General features: G+C 39.8%; 2 protein-coding genes and 2 pseudogenes across 2 annotated transcripts; all 4 read left to right on the top strand.

Annotated features, from left to right (window-relative positions):
• Window positions 1-1,093: 1,093 nt before the first annotated feature.
• On the top strand, window positions 1,094-2,490 carry LOC132190832 (putative UDP-glucosyl transferase 73B6; annotated as a pseudogene).
• Window positions 2,491-4,740: 2,250 nt separating this feature from the next.
• Window positions 4,741-5,417, top strand: LOC148583644 (uncharacterized). The gene is made up of 2 exons (XM_088510726.1): window positions 4,741-4,902; window positions 5,040-5,417. The coding sequence occupies exons 1-2, from the start codon at window positions 4,741-4,743 to the stop codon at window positions 5,415-5,417; spliced, it is 540 nt and encodes a 179-aa protein (XP_088366852.1).
• Window positions 5,418-6,561: 1,144 nt separating this feature from the next.
• On the top strand, window positions 6,562-6,906 carry LOC148583643 (uncharacterized). The gene has a single exon (XM_088510725.1). The coding sequence runs from the start codon at window positions 6,562-6,564 to the stop codon at window positions 6,904-6,906; it is 345 nt and encodes a 114-aa protein (XP_088366851.1).
• A 10,872-nt stretch (window positions 6,907-17,778) lies between these two features.
• LOC132190516 (putative sarcosine oxidase pseudogene) lies at window positions 17,779-19,154 on the top strand (annotated as a pseudogene).
• Window positions 19,155-21,249: the final 2,095 nt, after the last annotated feature.

Genomic DNA, 21,249 nt, shown 5'->3' with positions numbered 1-21,249 from the left:
TTTATATTTATAATTTTCCAGTACAATTTTTACAATTATCTGAATAATTGTACTAAATATTACAAACTAAATAATTGTCTGTGGCTCTAATTACTATTACAAACCAATATTGTCTGGTAAAATAAAAATAATAACAAGAGTAGTTCAATTATGATCGGGATAAGTCAGACACCCCTTGTATTTGTTCAGGTGACCCCTATAATATCCAAAATCCGGATCTGGTTGACTGACTTGTTCACCCGTCGTCGGAGTGTAGCGGTGTATGCCTGTAGGCCACGGGTCCCTGGGGCTCTACTCAATGGTCCTAACAATCCTTAAAGGATGTGGACCCCTTAGGTGCATATCAGCCCTAGCCAAATCTGGAACAGTGAACTCAACCTCCTTGTGTTGACTTGGAAACAACCAAAAGGGTCGGATGAACCTCTGGTTTTCGATGGCTTTGATTAGAAGATTCACCTATTTCCCAATTATTTCTATGATTATAATGCTGAAAATTGTTGAAATTATTATAAACAGAACTTGTAGAGTTGTAGCCCTTCGAATAAGCTTTCCAATGGTTTTTGAACGAATGAATTTGGGGCTGAAACGAGCCAGAATGGTTGAAATTACTGAATCTACCCTGAACCGGGCGGTTTGACGGATCAGGCGTCAAAATGGTTGATTAATATATATTTACATGTATGCATGACAGATAACTTAACATTTTCTGTCATTCATTAATAAGGACAGAAAGTTATTCATAAACCAATCTGAAGGAAATATCATCAAACTCATTTAAATTAGTGTCAAGTGTTTATAAATATTTAAAAGATACATTAAATTTAGTCTAAGTTAGTAAACTTCTATTAATGACGTTAAGAATTTAATGTGTCTTTTAAATGTTTATAAACACTTAGCACTATTTTAAATAGAGGAAATTTATGTCCAATTAATAATTTATCTGCAATCAATATGGATGTCAAAGAACAAGCAATTTCTCAATTGTTATTATTTATTTTCTCTTTTCCACATGCAAAAACAAATGCGATATATACGAGGATGTCTTTCTCATTTAGAAAGAAAAAAGAAGGAAAAAAAGAGGAAAAAGCTAGAAATGGCATCCAAACCCCACGTCGTCATCTTCCCCTACATGGCTCAAGGCCACTCCATTCCTATGCTGGACCTTTCAAAGGCCCTCAGCTTCCGAGGGCTCAAGATAACAATCATAACCACCCCTTCAAACTCCTTCGTCATCTCCTACGTTTCACAATCCTCAAACAACAACATCCATCTCAGAGAAATCCCATTCCCCCATGCCCACCAACTCCCCAAAGGCTGCTAAAACACCTCAAACCTTCTCTCCCCCGACCAGCTCCTCCCATTCCTCGCTGCAACAAAACAGCTCCAGTCACCTTTCGAGCAGGCTCTCAGAGACATGTCCAAGCTTCCGGACCCACCATGTTGTGTTATTTCCGACACTTTCTTGGGGTGGACCAACGGATCCTGTAGGGCTTTGGGAATGCCCCGGCTGGTTTTTCATGGGATGGGGGTGTTTGCAATGGCGGTGAAGAAATCATTATCCATCCACCAAAACCCCAACAAGTGTTTGACGAAGTCGTCGTCCGACACGGAACATGTCGACGTAACAGGACTAATGCAGCTTCGATTTCCGCTCACAACGGCGGATTTGCCTGATTCCCTTAGGCAGATGGATAGTTGCTTGTCGGAGTTCTTTGTGGAGGCTGAGAAATCTGATTTGGGTAGCTGGGGTGTGATTGTTAATAGCTTTATCGAGCTAGAAAAAGACCATGTTGCTCCATTGGAGTGTTTGTACGGGAATGAGAGTACAAGGGCATGGTGCATCGGTCCATTATTTTTGTATGATGATCAAATGGAGGGAGGGGGAAATTATTATGAGGAAATTGACAGTTTTTTAAAGCTGCATGAGCAAGAAGAAAAATCAGTGATATATGTGGCATTCGGGTCCCAGGCGGATTTGTCAGACACCCAGCTTGATGAATTGGCTTTATAGCCTGGAACAATCCGGAGAAAATTACATCTGGGTCGTACGACCAAAGAGTTGGGACCCACCGATCATAGGGAGAGGACTGATTACTAAAGAATGGGTGGAGCTGGGCCACCGAGCTATTGGCGGGTTTTTGAGCCATTATGGATGGAATTCGGTGTTGGAGAGCCTGTCGATGGGGGTTCCAATATTGGCGTGGCCCATGCAAAATGAGCAGCACCTGAATGCCAAGTTCTTGGTGGAGGAGGTCAAGGCGGCGCTCCGGGTTCCCGCGGTGGGCCGGAACTGGAAGGTTGTGAGGCGGGAAGTGATTTGTGAAGCGGTGAAAGAGTTGATGGGAGGAAGGAGAGGGAAGAAGGCAAGAGAGAAAGCAATTGAGTTGGGGAAATTGGCAAAAGAGAGCAGTCCAGGTTGGTGGGTCTTCTTACAAGTGCTTGGATGAGCTAATTCACCAGCTTCCTCTTGGGAATGCCATCCATCATTGAATTTTAGCACACTATATTTGGATTAGGTGATTTCATTTTTAACGGTTTAATTTTAATTTTAAGTTATTTATCAAAAAAAATATATGATAAAATTAAATTTAGATAGTTAAAAAAATAAAAAATAAAAAATAAATTTAATTTCAAGCTATGAAGCAAATTGGTTGGTTGTAACAATTGATGAAATTCATATGCAATGGAGAATTAAATATAAAGTGGAATAAATAGAGAAACTTAGACTATATTTTACGGTTGGTTCGGTGTTTAGACATTTATGTCCACCACTAAGATAGAGCGCTATAGGGCTACATTGTGCTTTAATTACAATACAAATGATCCTTATTTATACAAAATGGAAAAATATATATACATTGGCCCCCCGAACAAACACCTATTTTACAATTACGCCACCAAACTTTAAAATGTGACATTGAGACCACACATACTACCATCTTGTGTCAAATTAAACACTTTTATATTTTTCTTCCCAAAATCCCCTTGAAAGGGCTCCACACCCTTTGAACACTAAAAAGTGTAGAGACGTTAGAACCCCGTAAAAACGCCCTAATGATACAATAAACTATCTAGGGACGTTAGAAACCCGTCATGAAACCTAGATGACATCCAAATGACTACCAAGTAATGTTTAGATGCCGAATTTCAATGGAACACACAAAGACTCAACTTTTCACGCCAAAACACTTAGGCGATAAAGAAATTACAAGTAAAATTTTGAACATTGAATAAGACCAAAATCTAAAGCCTAACAAGCCTCACGCACACCCACTCGCGCGCCTAGTGCTGTAACTTCTTTTTGTATGCAAGGTTTTTCAATAGCTTTAGCAAAATTTAATTGCCTACTACGTCAACAAAGACGAACATATATAGATCGGGGTGGGCCATGGCAACCCCCAGTTTTCCAATTTTTTATTAAATATGCTTTTAAAATTTGCATTTGAGACTACAAATTTTAGCTTGGCCCTAGCCCAAAAGTAAGTAGTCCAACAATTTTTTTGCTTTGGCCTCCACACATAACACATAAACCAATTCCAGAATTTTAATGCCTGGACCCATCAAAAACATTCCATAATTTTTAAGAACGCATTGGACCTCTCAAACAAGAAAATTCATATGCCCGTAATGTCCCAAACCCATGAATTAAAATGTCATACTTCTTTCGCCAAAATCCATATTGTTTTCATGAGTGCAGATGACGAGAATGCAGTTTTTCATATAGAAGTTTGGACCGATTCTTTCCCAGCAGTAGAATTCTGGACCAACTTACTAGTTACTACATCATACATCTGTCTCTGGAAGCATCGAAGTAGTGCTGCAACCCCCTTTCCTTTTTTCTTTTTCTTTTTTTTTTTTTAAAAAAAAAAAATCAGAAAATTAATTTTTAGTTTAATATATTTATATTTTTTTTTATTAAGAGTGATACATGTCACCATTTTATTAGCATTGAAGTGACATTTAACATAATTTTTGTCAAATGTTTTAATGGAATTTGACTATATGGACTAAATTGTTTTTTTTTTGGCATATCCTAAGAACCTCTAAGTTCACTTTCATGCAACGTCATAAAGTGATTTGTAATTTAGGTCAACTACAGGGTCTAATTTTACATTTATCCTATTTTTTGAATTTTGGACCAATTTAATTTAATTTCAAGCTATGATGCACCAAACTTTATTTTTTGCCTGTATCCACCCTTGTTTTTTTTTTTTTTTCCTTTTCTTTTTCTTTTTGGTTTAAATAAAAAGTTTTACGCGTTATTAATTTTGGGGAAAGTCTACATACCGCCCAAATTACTAACCAATTGAAAATGTTCCCCCTCCCCCGCCAAACTTCCAAAAATTGTCAATGACCCCCCTTAAGAGCATTCACAGCACTTATTCTAAAGCTGCTTCCATTCCCTATGCATAATCATAAAAGGACATTCTCTCTCCTTTCACACTTTCCTATGCAAAATAAATGAATATAAAAACAAAAAGAAAGTAAACACAATAATATTTTAATGTTATAGGGAAATATAAATGGAAGCAGTCTCGTCTCATTTTTTAAAGTTTAGAGGTCTACTCTAAAAAAATGAGCTAGAAAACAATGCTCTTTCCTCTGGAGTCACGGTGAGAATGGTTTCTCTTTCGTCCTTTACTAGGGTTTCCATTGTGAATCTGCTAGTAGATAGGGTTTGTCTCCATTTGGGCATCGGACGTGGAGTGATATTGGCTTTTTTACGAGAAGACGAAACTAATGGCAGAAAGCATGGGAGATGGGGCAAAGCGGACTAAAGGAGAACAAGAGGGGATAGCGATTATGGAGGACGATGTAGGTGAGATCCGTATGAGAGGGGAGAACTGTTTGATAGGTAGAATTTGGGCGGAGAAGAAGATCAACAAAGAGGCCTTTAAGACAGTTCTTTCTCGAATCTAGCGAGCAGAAGGATGTGTTTCTTTCAAGGAGATACAGGAAATCATATGGATCTTCGAATTCACTGATTGTGAAATGAAGAAGAGAGTGATGGCAGGATGTCCATGGTCCTTTGGATCTAGGTTCACGATATGCCACTCCTTTGCATGTCAAGAGCCGTGGGAACCAAAATAGGAAGAATGCTAGGAGATTTGGAGGATGTGGATGTGGAAGGGGATGTCACAGGATGGGGACATAGCCTCAGGTTGCGGGTTTCCATTGATCTCACACAACCTCTTGAGCATGGAAGAGAACTTATACTGGGAGGTAACTCAGTGTGGGTTAGCTTCAAGTACGAACAACTCCCATTGTTCTGCTTTCATTGTGGTCGTATTCTCCATGGTGTCAAAGGTTGCCCGGAAAATCTCAGCAGGAGGATGAACATGTTGGAAGGGGAAAAATCATGGGGACTATGGCTTTGGGCAGAAGAGTTGAGAAAACAGGCAGGGGGGATATGCTAAACTTGAGATGTATGCCGGAGCACATGCGACGGCGGCGGCTGCTGAACAGTCTTCAGAAGGGCATCAAAGTTTCTCTCAAGGAGCTGACATGGCGAGTGGCGGTGTTATTGGAAACCCTAGAAGAGAAAGTCCTCCAAAAAAGGAAAGAACCTCCAATTCCATCCTAAAGGAGAAGCAATCCCAGAAGTTCGGGCAAAACTGTCGTGGAGTAAATGAGGAAGGTTAGGGGAGGGGATTACAGTAGAAAATCATGGAAGAGATTCTGGATAAAGGGCATAGGCAATTTAACAGGGCTCACGTGGCATGAGAGAAGTCAAAGGGTACTTTGGAGAAAGTTTCAGAACAACACAATCAAGGCTCAAGAATTACAAAAAATTTGGGCCATTTTACGAGCCTAGGGGAAAGAAGAGTCAGGAAACACGAAATGAGGCCTTTGTCTGGTGCAATAGCCGAAAGCTTGGGGGAGAATCAGGGGCCAAAAAGAACGGGAAATATCCCCAATGCACAAAAATGACAAGGAAAAGGTTAAGATGGCACATCGACGCGAAGTAGCCTGCGGGTGTGGAAGAAAAAAGCAGGGGAAAGTCTAGGATGTTTAAAGAATTCAATATCTGAGGAGGCTTTGTTGAAGGAGGGGGAGAAGGAGGTGAAGGAATATGATGGGAAGCATGACCCGAAAATCATGGGATTGGCGGTGGATGTGGAACAGCCCCGCCAACAGTCATGATTCTACTCAGTTGGAATTGCCGAGGGCTTGGGACCCCAAAGGCAGTTCAAGAACTTTGCCTTTTGGCAAAGGAAAAGAAACCCGATCTTTTGTTTCTCATTGAAACAAAAAGGTCTCATTTGGAAATGGAATGGATTCCAATAAAGCTCGGTTTTGAAGGTTTCTTTGTGGTGGATTCCGTCAGAAGGAGTGGTGGGCTTGCTCTAATGTGGAAGGAGGACTGCGATTTGATTATCCAGAATTATTCTTGTCGTCATATAAACGCTATAGTAAAGTCATCGGCTGAAGAAATGGAATGGAAGCTAACTGGATTTTATGGCAGCAAGAAGACATGAGGCATGTAGCATGTTGAAATTTATTAAAAATCAGTCCCCGGTTCCATGGATTTGTGTGGGTGACTTTAATGAAATAGTGAGTATGACTGAGAAATGGGGAGGAGCAAGTAAGAGAGATAGTCAAATGGAACAGTTTCGCAACTCTTTGGAGGATGGCCTTAGTGATGTAGGGTTTGTTGGCTCAAAATTCATGAAGGAACGTCTAGACCGGGTGTTAGATAATAATGAATGGCGTACGTTTTTTCAAGAGGTGGAAGTACAAGTGCTGGCTGCTCAGTCATCGGATCATAAACCTTTATTGGTCAATTTTGCACGACACAAGGAGGAGCGGTATTACTCGAAAAAGGGGTTTAAATTTGAGGCTAAATGGATGTTGGAAGAGGAGTACCAAGAGGTAGTGCGAGATGCATGGCAATCGAGCAAGTGAGGGGGGACCACATAACTACCAAGCTCAATAGGTGCAAAGATGCTCTAACTTTCTGGAGTAAAAAGTTTGGGTCCATAGAGAAATTACTAAAGAGCAAAATGGCACATCTTGAGAAAATCCAATAAAAAGAGGGCCCGCACAACCAGGCTGAGATTAGGGGACTGAAAAAGGAGATTTCTTTGATTCTAGATGGGGAGGACCTAAAGTGGAGACAAAGAGCTAAACAGACATGCCTCTCTAATGTGGACCGAAACACTCCATATTTCCACAAATGGGCTAATCAGAGGAGAAAATCCAATAGGATAACTCACATACAATATGAGGAGGGAAGTGAATGGCGGTCCAAGAATGAAGTTAGTAGGGCCTTTGTCAAAAATTTTCAAAACCTGTATACCACTGGGGGAACGGAAGGAATTGACACATGTCTAGAGGGGCTGGAATAGAGGGTTGCAGGTGACATGAATAACATGCTCATGGCTGAATTTACAAGGGAAGAAGTGGAGGCAACCTTGATGGGGATGGCACCTATGAAATCACTAGGCCCGGACAGATATGCGGCTTGTTTTTTCCAAAATTCCTAGGGAGTCGTCAATCATGAGGTTTGTAGGGCGATGCTCGATTTCTTGAATTGAGGTATCTTTGAACCCATTATTAACCAAACGTATATTGTTTTGATCCCAAAAAAAAAAAAAAAAAAAAAGAACCCTTCTATTGTGTCTGAATTCAGACCTATTAGCTTATGTAATGTAATTTCAAAAATAATTGGTAAGGCTATTGCTAATAGGCTGAAAAAAGTGCTCCCTGATATTATTTCTCTCTATCAAAGTGTGTTTGTGCCAAGTAGACTCATCACCGACAACATATTGGTGGCCTCTGAAGCGTTACATACCATGAACGGAAGAATGAAGGGGCGTAAGGGGTATGTGGCGCTAAAACTCAACATGAGCAAGGTATACGATAGAGTCGAATGTGATTTTTTGGAGAGGATAATGCTTAAACTGGGATTTGACTCAAGATGGTTAGAAAAAATTATAACTTGTGTACGTACTGTGTCGTTTTCGATGTTGGTGAACGGCCAAGCACATGGTCAAATAACTCCGTCTAGGGGATTGAGACAAGCGGATCCCCTCTCTCCATATCTCTTGATTCTATGTGCTGAAGGGCTTAGAAATATGCTTTGTCGGGCTGAAATGCAAAAGAATATATTAGGTTTGCCTATAATACGAGGGGGAGTGCAACTTCATCATCTGTTTTTTGCAGATAATAGTCTCCTTTTTTGTAGGGCGAACATTGATGAATGGAACAAGATGCAACATATCCTTGAGAAGTATGAGAGAAGCTCCAGTCAAAGGCTAAATAGGGAGAAAACATCGCTATTTTTCAGAAAAAATACAAAGGTGGAAGTCCGGTCTCATATAAAGGCTGTAGCGGGGGTCAACTCTGTTAAGGGTATCCCTGAAAATTAGCAACAATATCAAATCACAGCAGCCTCCACATCTCCCTTTGAGAATCACGTTGAGATAGATGAGGACTCATTAGATCACCTTGATAGCCAGTGATGACAATTTCCATTGTTTACAATACTTGCTTTCCTTATTCTGAATTATTCTGAATTTCCTTGGCTATAAATATCTTAGCAATAGTTGTATTAGGTTTATTGCTTTCCTTTTAGCTGTCGCTCATTCATACGCTTACCATTGTAACTATACACTTACCATTTAGATGGCCATCTGTATTGTATTATAAAAAGGAAATCCAACACTGTTTTGGTCAAGCAACCAAAAACAGCTTCTTCAATTATTTTCATGGTATCAGAGCTTCCTAAAAGCCAACGCTCATCCATGGCCGATTCTATCTCTAATTCCGCATCTTCTCAAAACCCCAACCCAGCCACTGAAATTTCTGCATCTTCCCAAAACCCCAATCCAATCACTGAAAATCGCAACCCAATCACTGATATTTCCGCACCTTCCCAAAACCCCAATCCAATCACTGAAATTTCCCCCTACATTCCTATGCTTCCCAACGTTACACAATTGGATGGTATCAAACTGGAAGGATCCAACAACTTCCTTGGATGGGTTGCTCAATTTCAACCCATTCTTTGTGGTTACGAACTTGAGGGATTAATTGATGGAACGGATCCATACCCTCCCAAACTCATCGCCAACCCCACAGGTGATGCTCAAATTCCAAATCCAACGTTTGTTGCATGGCGAAGGAGAGACCAGAAGCTACTGAGTCTCATCATTTGCTCCCTAGCTCCCTATCTAGTGTCGTTGATGTATGGTTTAAACATATCCTAACTAGCTTGGAATGCTCTTGCAACCAGGATTACTGCCCATTCTAGATCATACATCTCCTCTTCACCTTGCAACATCACCTCCTAGCCCAGCCATAGATACTGCTGCCAATTTAAATCCACCTCTTGCGTGTACACCTTCCCTCCCAGCCAGCCCACCTCACATCCCATCCTCTTCGCTACACGTCGCCCCGGCTGCCCCTACCCATCACATTATCACTCGTTCCCAAACAAGTAATCTCAAACCAAAATCTTTTATGGATTTTAAATTATTTCGAGTTGTCAAACACCCTCTTCATGCCTACCACGCACTCACTCTCCCTCAAGAACCTTCCACTTATCGCCAGGCAGCAACTACACCCGAATGGGTTGATGCCATGCGTCTGGAATTTCATGCTTTGTTGGCCAACCAGACCTGGTCCCTATGCCCCAGGCCTCTGCATCAGAATGTGGTAAGGAACAAATGGGTTTTTAAGATTAAGAAAAAGCCTGACGGTAGTGTTGATCGGTTTAAGGCTCGCTTTGTTGCCAAGGGGTTTGATAAGGTGAGTGGGGTCGATTATTATGAAACATTTAGCCTTGTTATCAAGCCCGCAACCATCCGTTTAATTTTGGCGTTAGCAGTGCAATTTAATTGGCAAATAAAACAATTGGATGTTTCTAATGCCTTCTTGCATGGTGTGTTAGATGAAGAGGTATACATGGAGCAACCTCAAGGGTTTGTGGATTCCTCCTATCCTGACCATGTGTGCTTCTTACACAAAGCTCTCTATGGTTTGAAACAGGCTCCTCAAGCCTGGTTCACCAGACTCTCTCAAGCCTTGCTGGACATTGGATTTTGTGGCTCTCAAGTGGACCATTCCTTATTTGTTTACCACGCTGACCATATTCGTATTTTTCTCCTTGTGTATGTAGATGATATTATCCTCACAGGGAATCACCCCGACACCATGCAATGTCTTATTACCACAATGCAGTCTGATTTTGAGATGAAGGACCTGGGATTTCTTGGCTATTTCCTTGGCATTGAAGCAATTCGAGATGCTACTAGACTTCACCTTCGCTAGTCCAAATATGCACTTGATCTTCTTCATCGCACACACATGACCAATTCCAAGCCTTATCGAGCTCCTGGTACAGCTGGTTCCAAAATGTCAAAATTTGGTGGGGCTGTTTTGCCCGATCCCGCTGAATATCGGCAAGTTGTGGGTGCCCTCCAATATGTTACTCTCACACGGCCAGACCTTGCCTACTCAGTCAACCAATTATGTCAACACATGCATACTCCCACTTCCGTGCACTGGACAGCAGCTAAACATGTGTTGCGCTATCTAAAAGGCACAGTTGATTTTGGCCTTCATTTCTGCAAAGGTGACATTACTCTCACCGCCTTTCGCGAATCTGATTGGGCTGGCAACCCCGATGACAGATGCTCCATGACTGGTTATAGCATCTTCTTAGGCTCCAATTTAATTTCTTGCTCGGCCAAGAAACAACATGTGGTATCTTGCTCTAGTACTGAAGCCGAGTATCGATCTATGGCCCTTACTACTGCTGAAATGTTCTGGCTCCGCATGCTTATCAAAGAACTGAAGGTCTCTCTCCTATCTCCTCCTGTCCTTTGGTGTGACAGTTCAAGTGCTCTTGCCCTCCCCTCTAACCTAGTATCTCACGCTCGAACTAAACACATTGAGGTGGATATTCACTTTATTCGAGAAAAAGTTACCAACCGTGGCATTAACATTCGGTATGTGTCCACCTTGGATCAAGTCCTTGATATCTTCACCAAAGGACACACGACTGATCGTTTTTGCTTCTTACGTGACAAACTGAAGGTCGCTCCTCCCATCAGTTTGCGGGGGGGTGTTAAGGGTATCCCTGAAAATCAGCAACAATATCAAATCACAACAGCCTCCACATCTGCCTTCGAGAATCGCGTTGAGACAGATGAGGACTCATCAGAATCACCTTGACAGCCAGTGATGACAATTTCCCTTGTTTACAATACTTGCTTTCCTTATTCTGAATTATTTGAATTTCCTAGGCTGTAAATATCTTAGCAATAGTTGTATTAGGTTTATTGCTTTCCTTTTAGCTGTCGCTCATTCATACACTCACCATTGTAATTATATACTTACCATTTGGGTGGTCATCTGTATGGTATTATAAAAAGGAAATCCAACACTGTTTTGGTCAAGCAACCAAAAACAGTTTCTTCAATTATTTTCAAATTCTACCCAAAGCTACGAAAAGTATTTAGGCCTCCCATCTCTGATTGGTAGATCTCGGGTACGCTCTTTTAAGAATATTCAAGGGCGTATTTGGGATCGTATCAATGGATGGAAGGAGAAGCTCTTAACTCATGCGGGGAAGGAAGTGGTTTTGAAGTTGGTGATTCAAGCAATACCGACATACACGATGAGTGTATTCAAGCTACCAAAGACTTTATGCAAGTGGATTAATTCGATGATGCTATGGTTTTGGTGGAGAAACAAGAATAATTTATCAAGGGTAGCTTGGATGGGATGGGACAAGTTGGGGACACAAAAGGCAAAGGGAGGATTGGGGTATCATGATTTAGAGAACTTCAATCAAGCCCTTCTAGCAAAACAAGGCTGGTGCCTTGTCCAAAATCGTAACTCTCATGTAGCACGTGTTTTAAAAGCGAAGTATTTTCCGAATGGAACTTTTTTGGAATCAAATATGGGGAATAGGCCTTCCTTTGCTTGGTGTAGCATTTGGAATGTGAGGAAGTTGTTGCAGGCCAGACTGTTATGCAGGATAGGGAACGGCCACACAATCCGCATATGGGACGACAGGTGGCTTCCAACACCTTCATCTCATTTGGTTCAATCTCCTATTTGTGTTCTAAGCCAATAAGCTAGGGTTAAGGACATTATTGATGAAGATTAACAATGGTGGAACATTCCTCTGATTGAAAATATTTTCATGAAAGAGGAAGTGGAGGTGATTTGTAATATGGCTATATGCCCGGGTGGACAGCAAGACAGGATGGTTTGGGTGGGAACAAAGAATGGTGCTTTTACAGTCTGAAGCGCTTATCATCTTGCACAATCATTGGGGGAAGCAGGCAGGGGATCATGTTCGTCGATGGATGCTGCTGGGGAAGTATGGCAGAACATATGGGAGCTGAAGGGTCCAGGAATGAACAGCTGTTTATCTGGAAAGCTTGCCAAAATGTTTTACCAACCAAAGGAAACCTTTATCGTCGATACATCACACCCGATCCCTTAAGTCCGCTATGTGAGCGTATGGAGGAAACCCCGTGCCATGTACTATGGAGCTGTCCCTCGGCTCAAAAGACGTCTGGATGGAATGCAGTAGGACACTACAGAAAAGTCTGAGTGATCAAACGAAATTTATTAACCTTTTTGGGACTTTATTGGAAAAATTGGAGGAGAAGGAGGTTCAACTGTTTATGGTGATAGCAAGGCAGATTTAGCGTCGCCGGAATTCTGTGGTGTTTAAGGGGATTATGAGTTCACCTGTAGATGTAGTACAAAAAACGAGGGCTCAAATGGATGATAATGAGCAGGCTTTGCAGATACAGAAGAAAAGCAATTGTATTCCCAGCTCCAAAAAGCCAGCCATGAAATGGTCGAAACCCCTTGAAGGATTCGTTAAGGTTAACTGGGATGCTTCTATAGATCTCAAAGGTGGGTGTATGGGGGTTTGCCCGAAGCCATGATAGTAAGGTGCAGGTCAGTTATTGCAACAGGAGACCTTCTATCCGTGAGACGGCATCTGCGGAATCCTTGGTGATGAGGCAGGCGGTGGAGCTTTGTGCAAGAATGGGCTGGCAGAAGGTTGTTCTGTAAGGGGATGCATTAGAAGTAATCCAACACCTGCTACACTCCGAAGATTGGTGGGGCAGCTATGTGCCAGTCATCCAGATGCTAAACAACAGCTGGAAAAAATCAATGAATGGAGAGTGGAGCATATTTCTCAGAATGCCAATAAGGTGGCACATAGAATTGCAAAACTTGCTCTATCTTTACAAGGAGAGAATCTGTGGGAGGCTGACTGTCCTCCGTGCTTCCAACCTTTTGTATTGGTTGAGCAAATTTCAGATTAATATATGAAGTTCTTCGTTTCAGTATATATATATATATATAAGGGAATCTATTGTAGAGTGTATTTGAATAAGGAAGCAAAAAGTAGTTTTGTTCTCTAAATTTACGGAAAATGAGAGGGAAACTGCTATAAATGCTTTAATGACTTAAATGCCCATAAAAATAAAAATAAAAATAAAAAAAATAAAATAAAAAAAAAACTAAAAATTTTAAAAATAGATAAGGGAGGTGGCAATTTTTTTTTTTTTTTTTTTTTTTAAAAATCGTTCTTTTAAAGAAATTTTTTTTTTTTTTTTTATTTTGTTTAGGAATTTATAGGGGTATTCTTGTCTTTTTCCAAAAATTTATAGTTATTTTGGTCTGCTTGAAGCCTTGAGAGGGACATTGGTATACATATTTGAACACTACTCCAATCCAAAAGTCTAAGTTAATGGGCTTGGATTCACTTTTGCATATTATGTACTTTTTTTTTTTTTTTAATATTTTCTTATTGTGGAACTCAACACTCACACTCACATAATTTTTTTTTTAAAAAAAGCCACGGTTAATTGAGGGGGCTTTTTTATACTTTTCCCAAAAAAAAAAAAAAAAAAAGAGAAATATTGTGATCTGAACACCGCAAAGAGCCGTGAATGATCGGTTTGCTTCATGATGATGTTGTCAATAATGGTGGCCATGGTCCATGGGCTCTATAGCTATGTTTGCAAGAGCCAGGCCCGGCACTGTAGCTGGAACGGCATTGTTCCAGCTACAGTGCCAACTGACACGTGGCAGCAGAAATTGATTTTTTTATCTTAATTTTTTTTTAAAAAAAAAATCAAAATATTTAAAAAAAAAAAAAAAAAAAAAAAAAAAAAAAAAAGAGGAGGAGAACGCTGGGGTGGTTCCAGCCACCCCTTGGCCAAAATGGGGTGGCCGAACCACCCCATTTTGGCCAAGCCACCCCAGCGCTCTCCTCCTCTTTTCTTTTCTTTTTTTTTTTTTTTTTTTTTTAATATTTTGATTTAAAAAAAAAATTTAAGATAAAAAAAATCAATTTCTACTGCCACGTGTCAGTTGGCACTGTAGCTGGAACAGTGTCATTCCAGCTACAGTACCGGGCCTGGCTCTTGCCAAACATAGCTTATGGTTTCTGCTCCACTCAATTTTCATTCTCTCTCTCTCTCTTTCTAGGAGTTATGTTTTCTCTATCTTTTCATAATCTTCCAGAAAAGGGCACCAAAGATTAAAAACTTTCAATTTTATTCTTTCGAATTTCTAATTTTATGAAATCTCTTTTCTTTGGCTTTAAAACAAACTGCAAAAGGGATGGAATGATGCAATTCCAAATTTAAAATTTGAAAAACAAAAACAAAAAATTTAAGGGTATTTTGGTATTTTTTTATAGCTCCCGTGATAAGTTAATGCCAAAAACTGACGGAGGGGTAGATTGTATCAAATTAAAAATTTGTAGGCTAAAATTGAGAGTTTTTAGACTTTGGTGAGTCTTCTAAAAACTTATGAAAGTTCGTGAGACCTTTGTGAAGTTTCCTTAAAAAAAAACTGTATACCAAGATAAATTAAGATGAAAAAGATTCATGGAAAGACAATTAGAAACGGGATCAAATCAGAATGAAATAACATTGTTCCTTATGTTTAGAATTTAATCATTTAGAAATCTCATTCGCTAAAAGAAAAAGTAATCATATTTTTATTAGAAAATATATAATATTCAGTCACCCATATAGGAATATATATATCCCAGAAAAAGGAGGCCAAAAGAATCAAATATACACAAATTTGGAGCTTCTTGTTTTTATTCCCTTGGAACCTGACATTTATTCTTCCAGTTCATGGCCAAAGTAAGTTGTTGTATATTCGTCAAAATGGAAGGCCATCCTTTTCCCTATTGTCAGCTTTACGATTATGTCAACAAATGCATAAGAATCTATATTTTACCGTTCGGGCAAAACGGTGCCTATGGGGTTGGATTGACGGACGTTATAAAATTAGAAGAAAATGTAACGGGAGGGTTTATAACACATTTTCGATGAACTTAACGAGTTAAAAAATAAATAAATAAATAAATAAATAATAAATAAAATAAAATAAAATAAAAAATTGAGGGCATTATTAATTTTCATGCATTGGCCAAATGATTTATTATAAACTTACCCTAATCTTTTTTAAAATATATATTTTATGTTAATATTTTTATGTTGTGAATAAAAAATGATTTTTATAGGTTGATATGATTGTATAAAAATATTAAAAAAAATATATTAACAATTTTTCATACGCGCCAAACGCCAAAAAATAGTTTCAACAGAAAATATTTTCCTATTTTCCGTCCAAATAAATAAATTCTTAATGTTAAAATAGAGAAAATTACAACCCTATCAGAATTTCCCTGAATCATTTCCAAACTTACCATCTTAAAAGCTTAAACACTAAAGAAAATGGTGGACAAAGCGCAAAAGAGAGTTGGTGAACCATCTGTTGATTTCGTTCTAATGCTATTTTTTTGGGGGGGGGGGGGAGGGGGGGACATGTCTGTATAAGAGGAGAGGAAAGATTCGAACTAGTGACTTTCGCTTCATAAGTCATGATCCCAAACTGATTAAGTTACCCCTTGGAAACCCATTCTAAAGTTTTTCCTGCTTCTTTTTGTTTTGTTTTTGTTTTTTTTTTTTTTTTAAGATTCTTTCGACCTTAATGCTCATGCTTTGCCAGCACTCATGTCACGATACTATAGCTAAGACTTAGTGATCAAGTTTGTTTTCTCTACCATTGTATCTGCGTCGCCTATTACTATAAAAGTCAAGTCAATTTAAAAATACTAATGCAAAAATGACTTGAAAATGACTTATAGGATTAGTCCTTTCATTTCATTGTGTTAAAATGGTTGAAGCATGAGGCAATGGATGGTGACCGAAGCACGCATGTTCCAAAAACTTATCTATCTCATCACTCTCAATTGGGCTTCAATGAGAGCAAGTGCTCATTGCACGACAAAGAAAATATTTCGTTTTTTCTTTGCCGAGCTGGCGCACTATAACAATTTGTTCTCTTCCTTCAAACATTTGAAAAATGGGACACAAAATTAATTTAACTCTTTTAACATATATTATAAGAAAGTTGGTGAAAAACAAACGGTCTTAATTAATTTGGCCGATAAGATTCTTATACTAACTCTTAAAAATAAAAAATTATTTGACAAAATGAGTTTCAAATAGTTAATGTTGCTAATCGAAATTTATAAGATGCTTGATTGGCATATTGTTTATGTTAGAAGGGAGGCAAACTCTACTACCCGCAAGTTAGCCAAAGCGACGGTTCAATAAATTATAGACCAAATTTGGATTGGAGAAATTCTTACTATATCTGTGATATTGTTTTGTTAGCGCATGTTGTTACCGTGCATAACAATGAGGGATAATATGGAATTCGAAAAGAGAGATCAAGAAAGATTCAAGACACATATTTATGTGTTCGGCAATGTGTATACGTCTACAAGAGAGAGCAACTATATTTTTTTATTCAATGATTTAGGGTTACAACATAACATATTTATAAGAAAACCATAATTATAAGTATTTTGGAAAACCCTAAAATACCCCCCACAACTTATTTGTCTCCAAGCCCACATAAACTAATTACACCCAATGTGCCAGTAGTAGAATATGAGCCACTTATTCCAACAGCGCAACATGCTCTATTTTTATGAGGGAAAAAAAAAAAACTCCATTGATATGTACACAAGGGATGTAACAACTCACTTCAAAAACTATTTGTCCATCTGTTTTTAAAGTTAAGAAGTATAACTTAATTTCAAGAGTAATGTTATTATTCACATCTATTTTATATTGTCTAACGTCGTTGCCTCTTTGGCATAGTTTAAGTGACTTCTTTTGTCAGTTGCTTAAAATACCTAACGTCAACTAGTGTGAAGAGTAGCATTACTTTAATTTGAAAGATCTATATAACCTTTGGACTTTGATGTAAATGATATAAATATCACCCTTGGATTTTGATGTAAGTGTGCAATTTAGTCCCTATATTTTCAATTTGAATAATTTAGCACCTGTGCAATACATCTTTGACAAATTTAACCGCTCTGTTAAAATTTTCTATTAAATCTAACCTATGTTTTGTTAAATAAGTTGAATATTTACCATAATTTTTTTTTTCCCAATAATTGGTATGCAACATAAATCCATGGATCTATTAGTATGATAATGTTGCTTACAAGGAAAGGATGGCGACTGAAAGCAAACGAATCAAGACAAGTAATAGATGACAAATAATGAAAATCATAGAAAATATCAAAATAATGGAATTATTAAATTAAAAATAGCAACCAATGGTAGTGATCATGTGATTAGCTAGCCGAGTGAGAGAGAAGACAAACGTAGAAAAATGAATTATTATTATTTTGTTTTTCTAAATGCATAAATTGATGATGCTTAGCCACGTGAACCCAAACAGAAAGTCCCCTCAAAGATATTCTATCCTTTGTTCCCAAGAGAGATAGAGAGAAGAGAAAGAGAGAGATGGCTCTTTCCGGCGAAGAATTTGACGTGATTGTGGTGGGTGCAGGCATCATGGGCAGCTCCACCGCCTACCAACTAGCGAAAAGGGGCCAAAAAACCCTCCTACTTGAGCAATTCGATTTCTTGCACCACCGGGGCTCATCCCACGGCGAGTCCCGCGTCATACGTGCAACCTATCCGGAGGAATACTACTTTCCGATGGTGATCGAGTCATACAAGCTTTGGGAGGAGGCCGAGTCCCAAATCGGGTACAAGGTCTACTTCAAGGCCGGACATCTCGACATGGGGGACTCCCACGACAAGAATATACGTGGCATCATACAAACTTGCCACAAATACTCCGTCTCGCATGAAGTTCTCGACCGCCGGCAAGTGGCAAACAAGTTTTCCGGGAGATTCGATATCCCGGAGAATTGGATTGCTGTATTTACCGAGTACGGCGGGGTGATAAAGCCCACAAAGGCAGTGTCCATGTTCCAAGCGCTAGCGTTTCAAAGGGGTACTGTTCTAAGGGATGGCACAGAAGTGAAAGATATTAAAAAAGACGATGGCGTCAAAGGGGGAGTGTGGGTTTACACCGGCAATGGGGAAAAGTTTTGGGGTAAAAAATGCGTGGTGACGGTCGGAGCTTGGACGAGAAAGTTGGTTAAAAGGGTGAGTGGGGTTGAGCTGCCTATACAACCGTTGGAGACGACAGTGTGTTATTGGAGGATTAAGGAAGGGAATGAAGAGAAGTATGCAATCGGAGGGGATTTTCCAACGTTTGTATGCTATGGGGAGCCATGTATATACGGGATACCGTCGTTGGAGTATCCGGGGTTGATCAAGGTGGCGGTGCATGGCGGGTATCCGTGTGATGAGGACAAGAGGCCATGGGGGCCGGGAATGGGGTTGGGGAGTTTGAAAGAAACGGTTGAGGAAAGAATGTCAGGGTTGGTTGATTCTGGGGCGCCGGTAGCCACTCAATTGTGCATGTATTCGATGACACCTGATGAGGATTTTGTGATTGATTTCTTGGGCGGGGAGTTTGGGAAGGATGTTGTGATGGGAGGTGGGTTTTCGGGGCATGGATTCAAGATGGGTCCCGTGGTGGGGAGGATACTGGCTGACCTTGTGCTTACTGGGGAGGCAAAAGGGGTGGAGCTAAAACACTTCAGGATTCAAAGGTTTGAGGAAAATCCTCATGGGAATGTCAAAGATTTTTAAGGAGATTCAACTCTACTCTTTTATCTTCAATAAATTGATGATCCGATTCAATAAAAACCCGTTTGCATGTGTTTGTAACATTTTGTGTTCGTTGACGTCTTATCTTTTATTATGCTGGAGCAACTCTTATCTTCTATCTGCAATCTCCATCTCCCTCTCTCTCATTCTCATGCAAGAGCACAGACAATTGATCAGTAGTCCATACGATTTCTTTAAAAATTTAAAATTTTAAATTATGCAATTTATACGGTTTTTAAATATTGAAACGTGTGAAAAATGCTACTTATTAAAAATGTGGCGTGTTAATATAGGTAATAATAAAGAATTTTCCTTTTAAAAGGCTTTCTTTTTACTTTTATAGATTTTAATAATCACCTTTATATTTTAATAATCATAAAGATTGCAATAGTGGAACCCAAAACATTGGGTTCCACTATACCAATCCTAATGTTTATGGTTCATTTAGGGAGTCTGCTGTAGAATATTTTTTGCGATTTTTTGAACATATACCCTAAACTTAGAGAACAGACTCCCTTATAGGGAGTCTGCTGGAAATACTCTTAGTACGTGTTAGAATATATGGAAAATATATTATATTTTCCATATATTCCATAATTATGCTGATATTGAAATATTCTCTATTTATGGGTTAATTGTAATCATATATTGAGATTGTAATCAAATCAAGGGGATTTGATTACCAAACTTGTATTTAGACATTACCCTATAAATAGGGACCTTTGTATTGTAGACAAATAAAGTTAATGAGCACAATGTAGCCTTTAGGGGTATTCCGAGTGGTGGACGTAGGTGTCTAACACAGAACCACCCGTAAGTTCTTTGTGTTTATTTTCTATATTGTTTCCGCTTATATTCCCCCATAATCATTATTTCAACATGGTATCAGAACTATTAGCTTACGCTAGTCGATCTAATGGTCCTGTGAATTATATATTTTTCTTCAATCTATTGTTTTGTTTCTTGAAAAAAAAAAAAAAAAAAAAAAAAAACCACTCTCACGCATGTAGAGAAGGGAAACAGTTGCACGATAAGTCATCGCCGGAGACGACCAGATCATCTTCCTCCGGCATGCAGAGAAAGAGGAAGAAAGAAGGGGACAGGCGTGGAGAAACTGGTGAAAAAAAAAAAAAAAAAAAAAAGAACGAAAGGTGCTGCAAGCCTGCATGTGGCGTGGAGTGAGGAGAGAGAAAAGAAAGAAAAGAAAAGGGAGAAAAGAGATGGTGTCAGCCAAGTGAAAAAAAAAAAGAAAAAAAAAAGGAAGAACAAGCGGTCCAAGTGGACCACATCACGCGCGCCACGCGCCGGTCAAGTTCGGTGCCCCGATTTGATAACCACCCCATGTTTCTGTCCGTCAATCCGATTGTTTTCCATAACAATCGTCCGATCCAACCTGCCATCACAAGATCAAGTAAACTGTTTGCCGACAACCACAACAAAGCCCACCACCAGTCAACAACAGCCAATTAAGCCTACCTTCCATCCGACAGAGCCGCGCCATCGTCTGGCCTTCTCCGGCGTCATCCCACTCCCAAACGACGCCTTCCATAGCCATTGTCACTGCCGAACGACACCTTCCACTGCTAGCAAGTCACTCCAGAAGCAGCCGCGGCACTGCCGGCTGTCCACGGTTCCACGATTCACCGCCACAAATCTCCCTGCAACCAGTGCTTCCACCACTGCCGGCCTTAGTCTTCGGATTCCGCGCCGTCCAGATCTACTCCTCCGGTTATGCCAGCGTTCTTTCCTCCAGTCATGCATGGCCATCTCTGTTGCAGCAAAATATGCAGAGAAAGAGGAAGAAAGAAAGGGACAGACAGGCGTGGAGAAACTGGTGAATGAAGGAAAGAGAAAGAAAAGAAAGAAGGGACAAGAGACGTAAAAAAAAAAAAGAAAAAAAAAAGGAAGAAGAAGCGGTCCAAGTGGACCACATCACGCGCGCCACGCGCCGGTCAAGTTCGATGCCCTGATTTGATAACCGCCCAAGTGGCATCATTTTTTTTTTTTTTTTTTTTTTTGGCTCATAGTCAGCCCTGGCCCGTAGTCAGCCCTGGCCCGTAGTCGGCCCCTTTTTTATTTTTGGCTCATAGTCAGCCCTGACCTGTTGTTGGCCCCTTTTATTTTTGGCTCATTGTCAGCCTTGGCCCGTTGTCAGCCCCTTTTGGATTTTGGCCCGTTGTCGGCCCCTTTT

The sequence above is a fragment of the Corylus avellana genome, chromosome 9 (genome assembly GCF_965113065.1).
Source record: "Corylus avellana chromosome 9, dhCorAvel1.hap1.2, whole genome shotgun sequence".
In the NCBI taxonomy this organism is placed as follows: Eukaryota; Viridiplantae; Streptophyta; class Magnoliopsida; order Fagales; family Betulaceae; genus Corylus; species Corylus avellana.
Note: the sequence above shows the minus strand (reverse complement) of the source record. Positions and strands in the feature narration are given on the sequence as shown.

What these genes read in the sequence shown, in the direction of transcription:
- LOC148583644 (XM_088510726.1), top strand. Translation starts at nt 4,741, where the DNA reads ATGGCAGAAAGCATGGGAGATGGGGCAAAGCGGACTAAAGGAGAACAA. An exon ending in ACAAAGAGGCCTTTAAGACA is followed by an intron (nt 4,903 to 5,039) that starts GTTCTTTCTCGA and finishes CTTTGGATCTAG; the next exon opens with GTTCACGATATGCCACTCCT.
- LOC148583643 (XM_088510725.1), top strand. Translation starts at nt 6,562, where the DNA reads ATGACTGAGAAATGGGGAGGAGCAAGTAAGAGAGATAGTCAAATGGAA.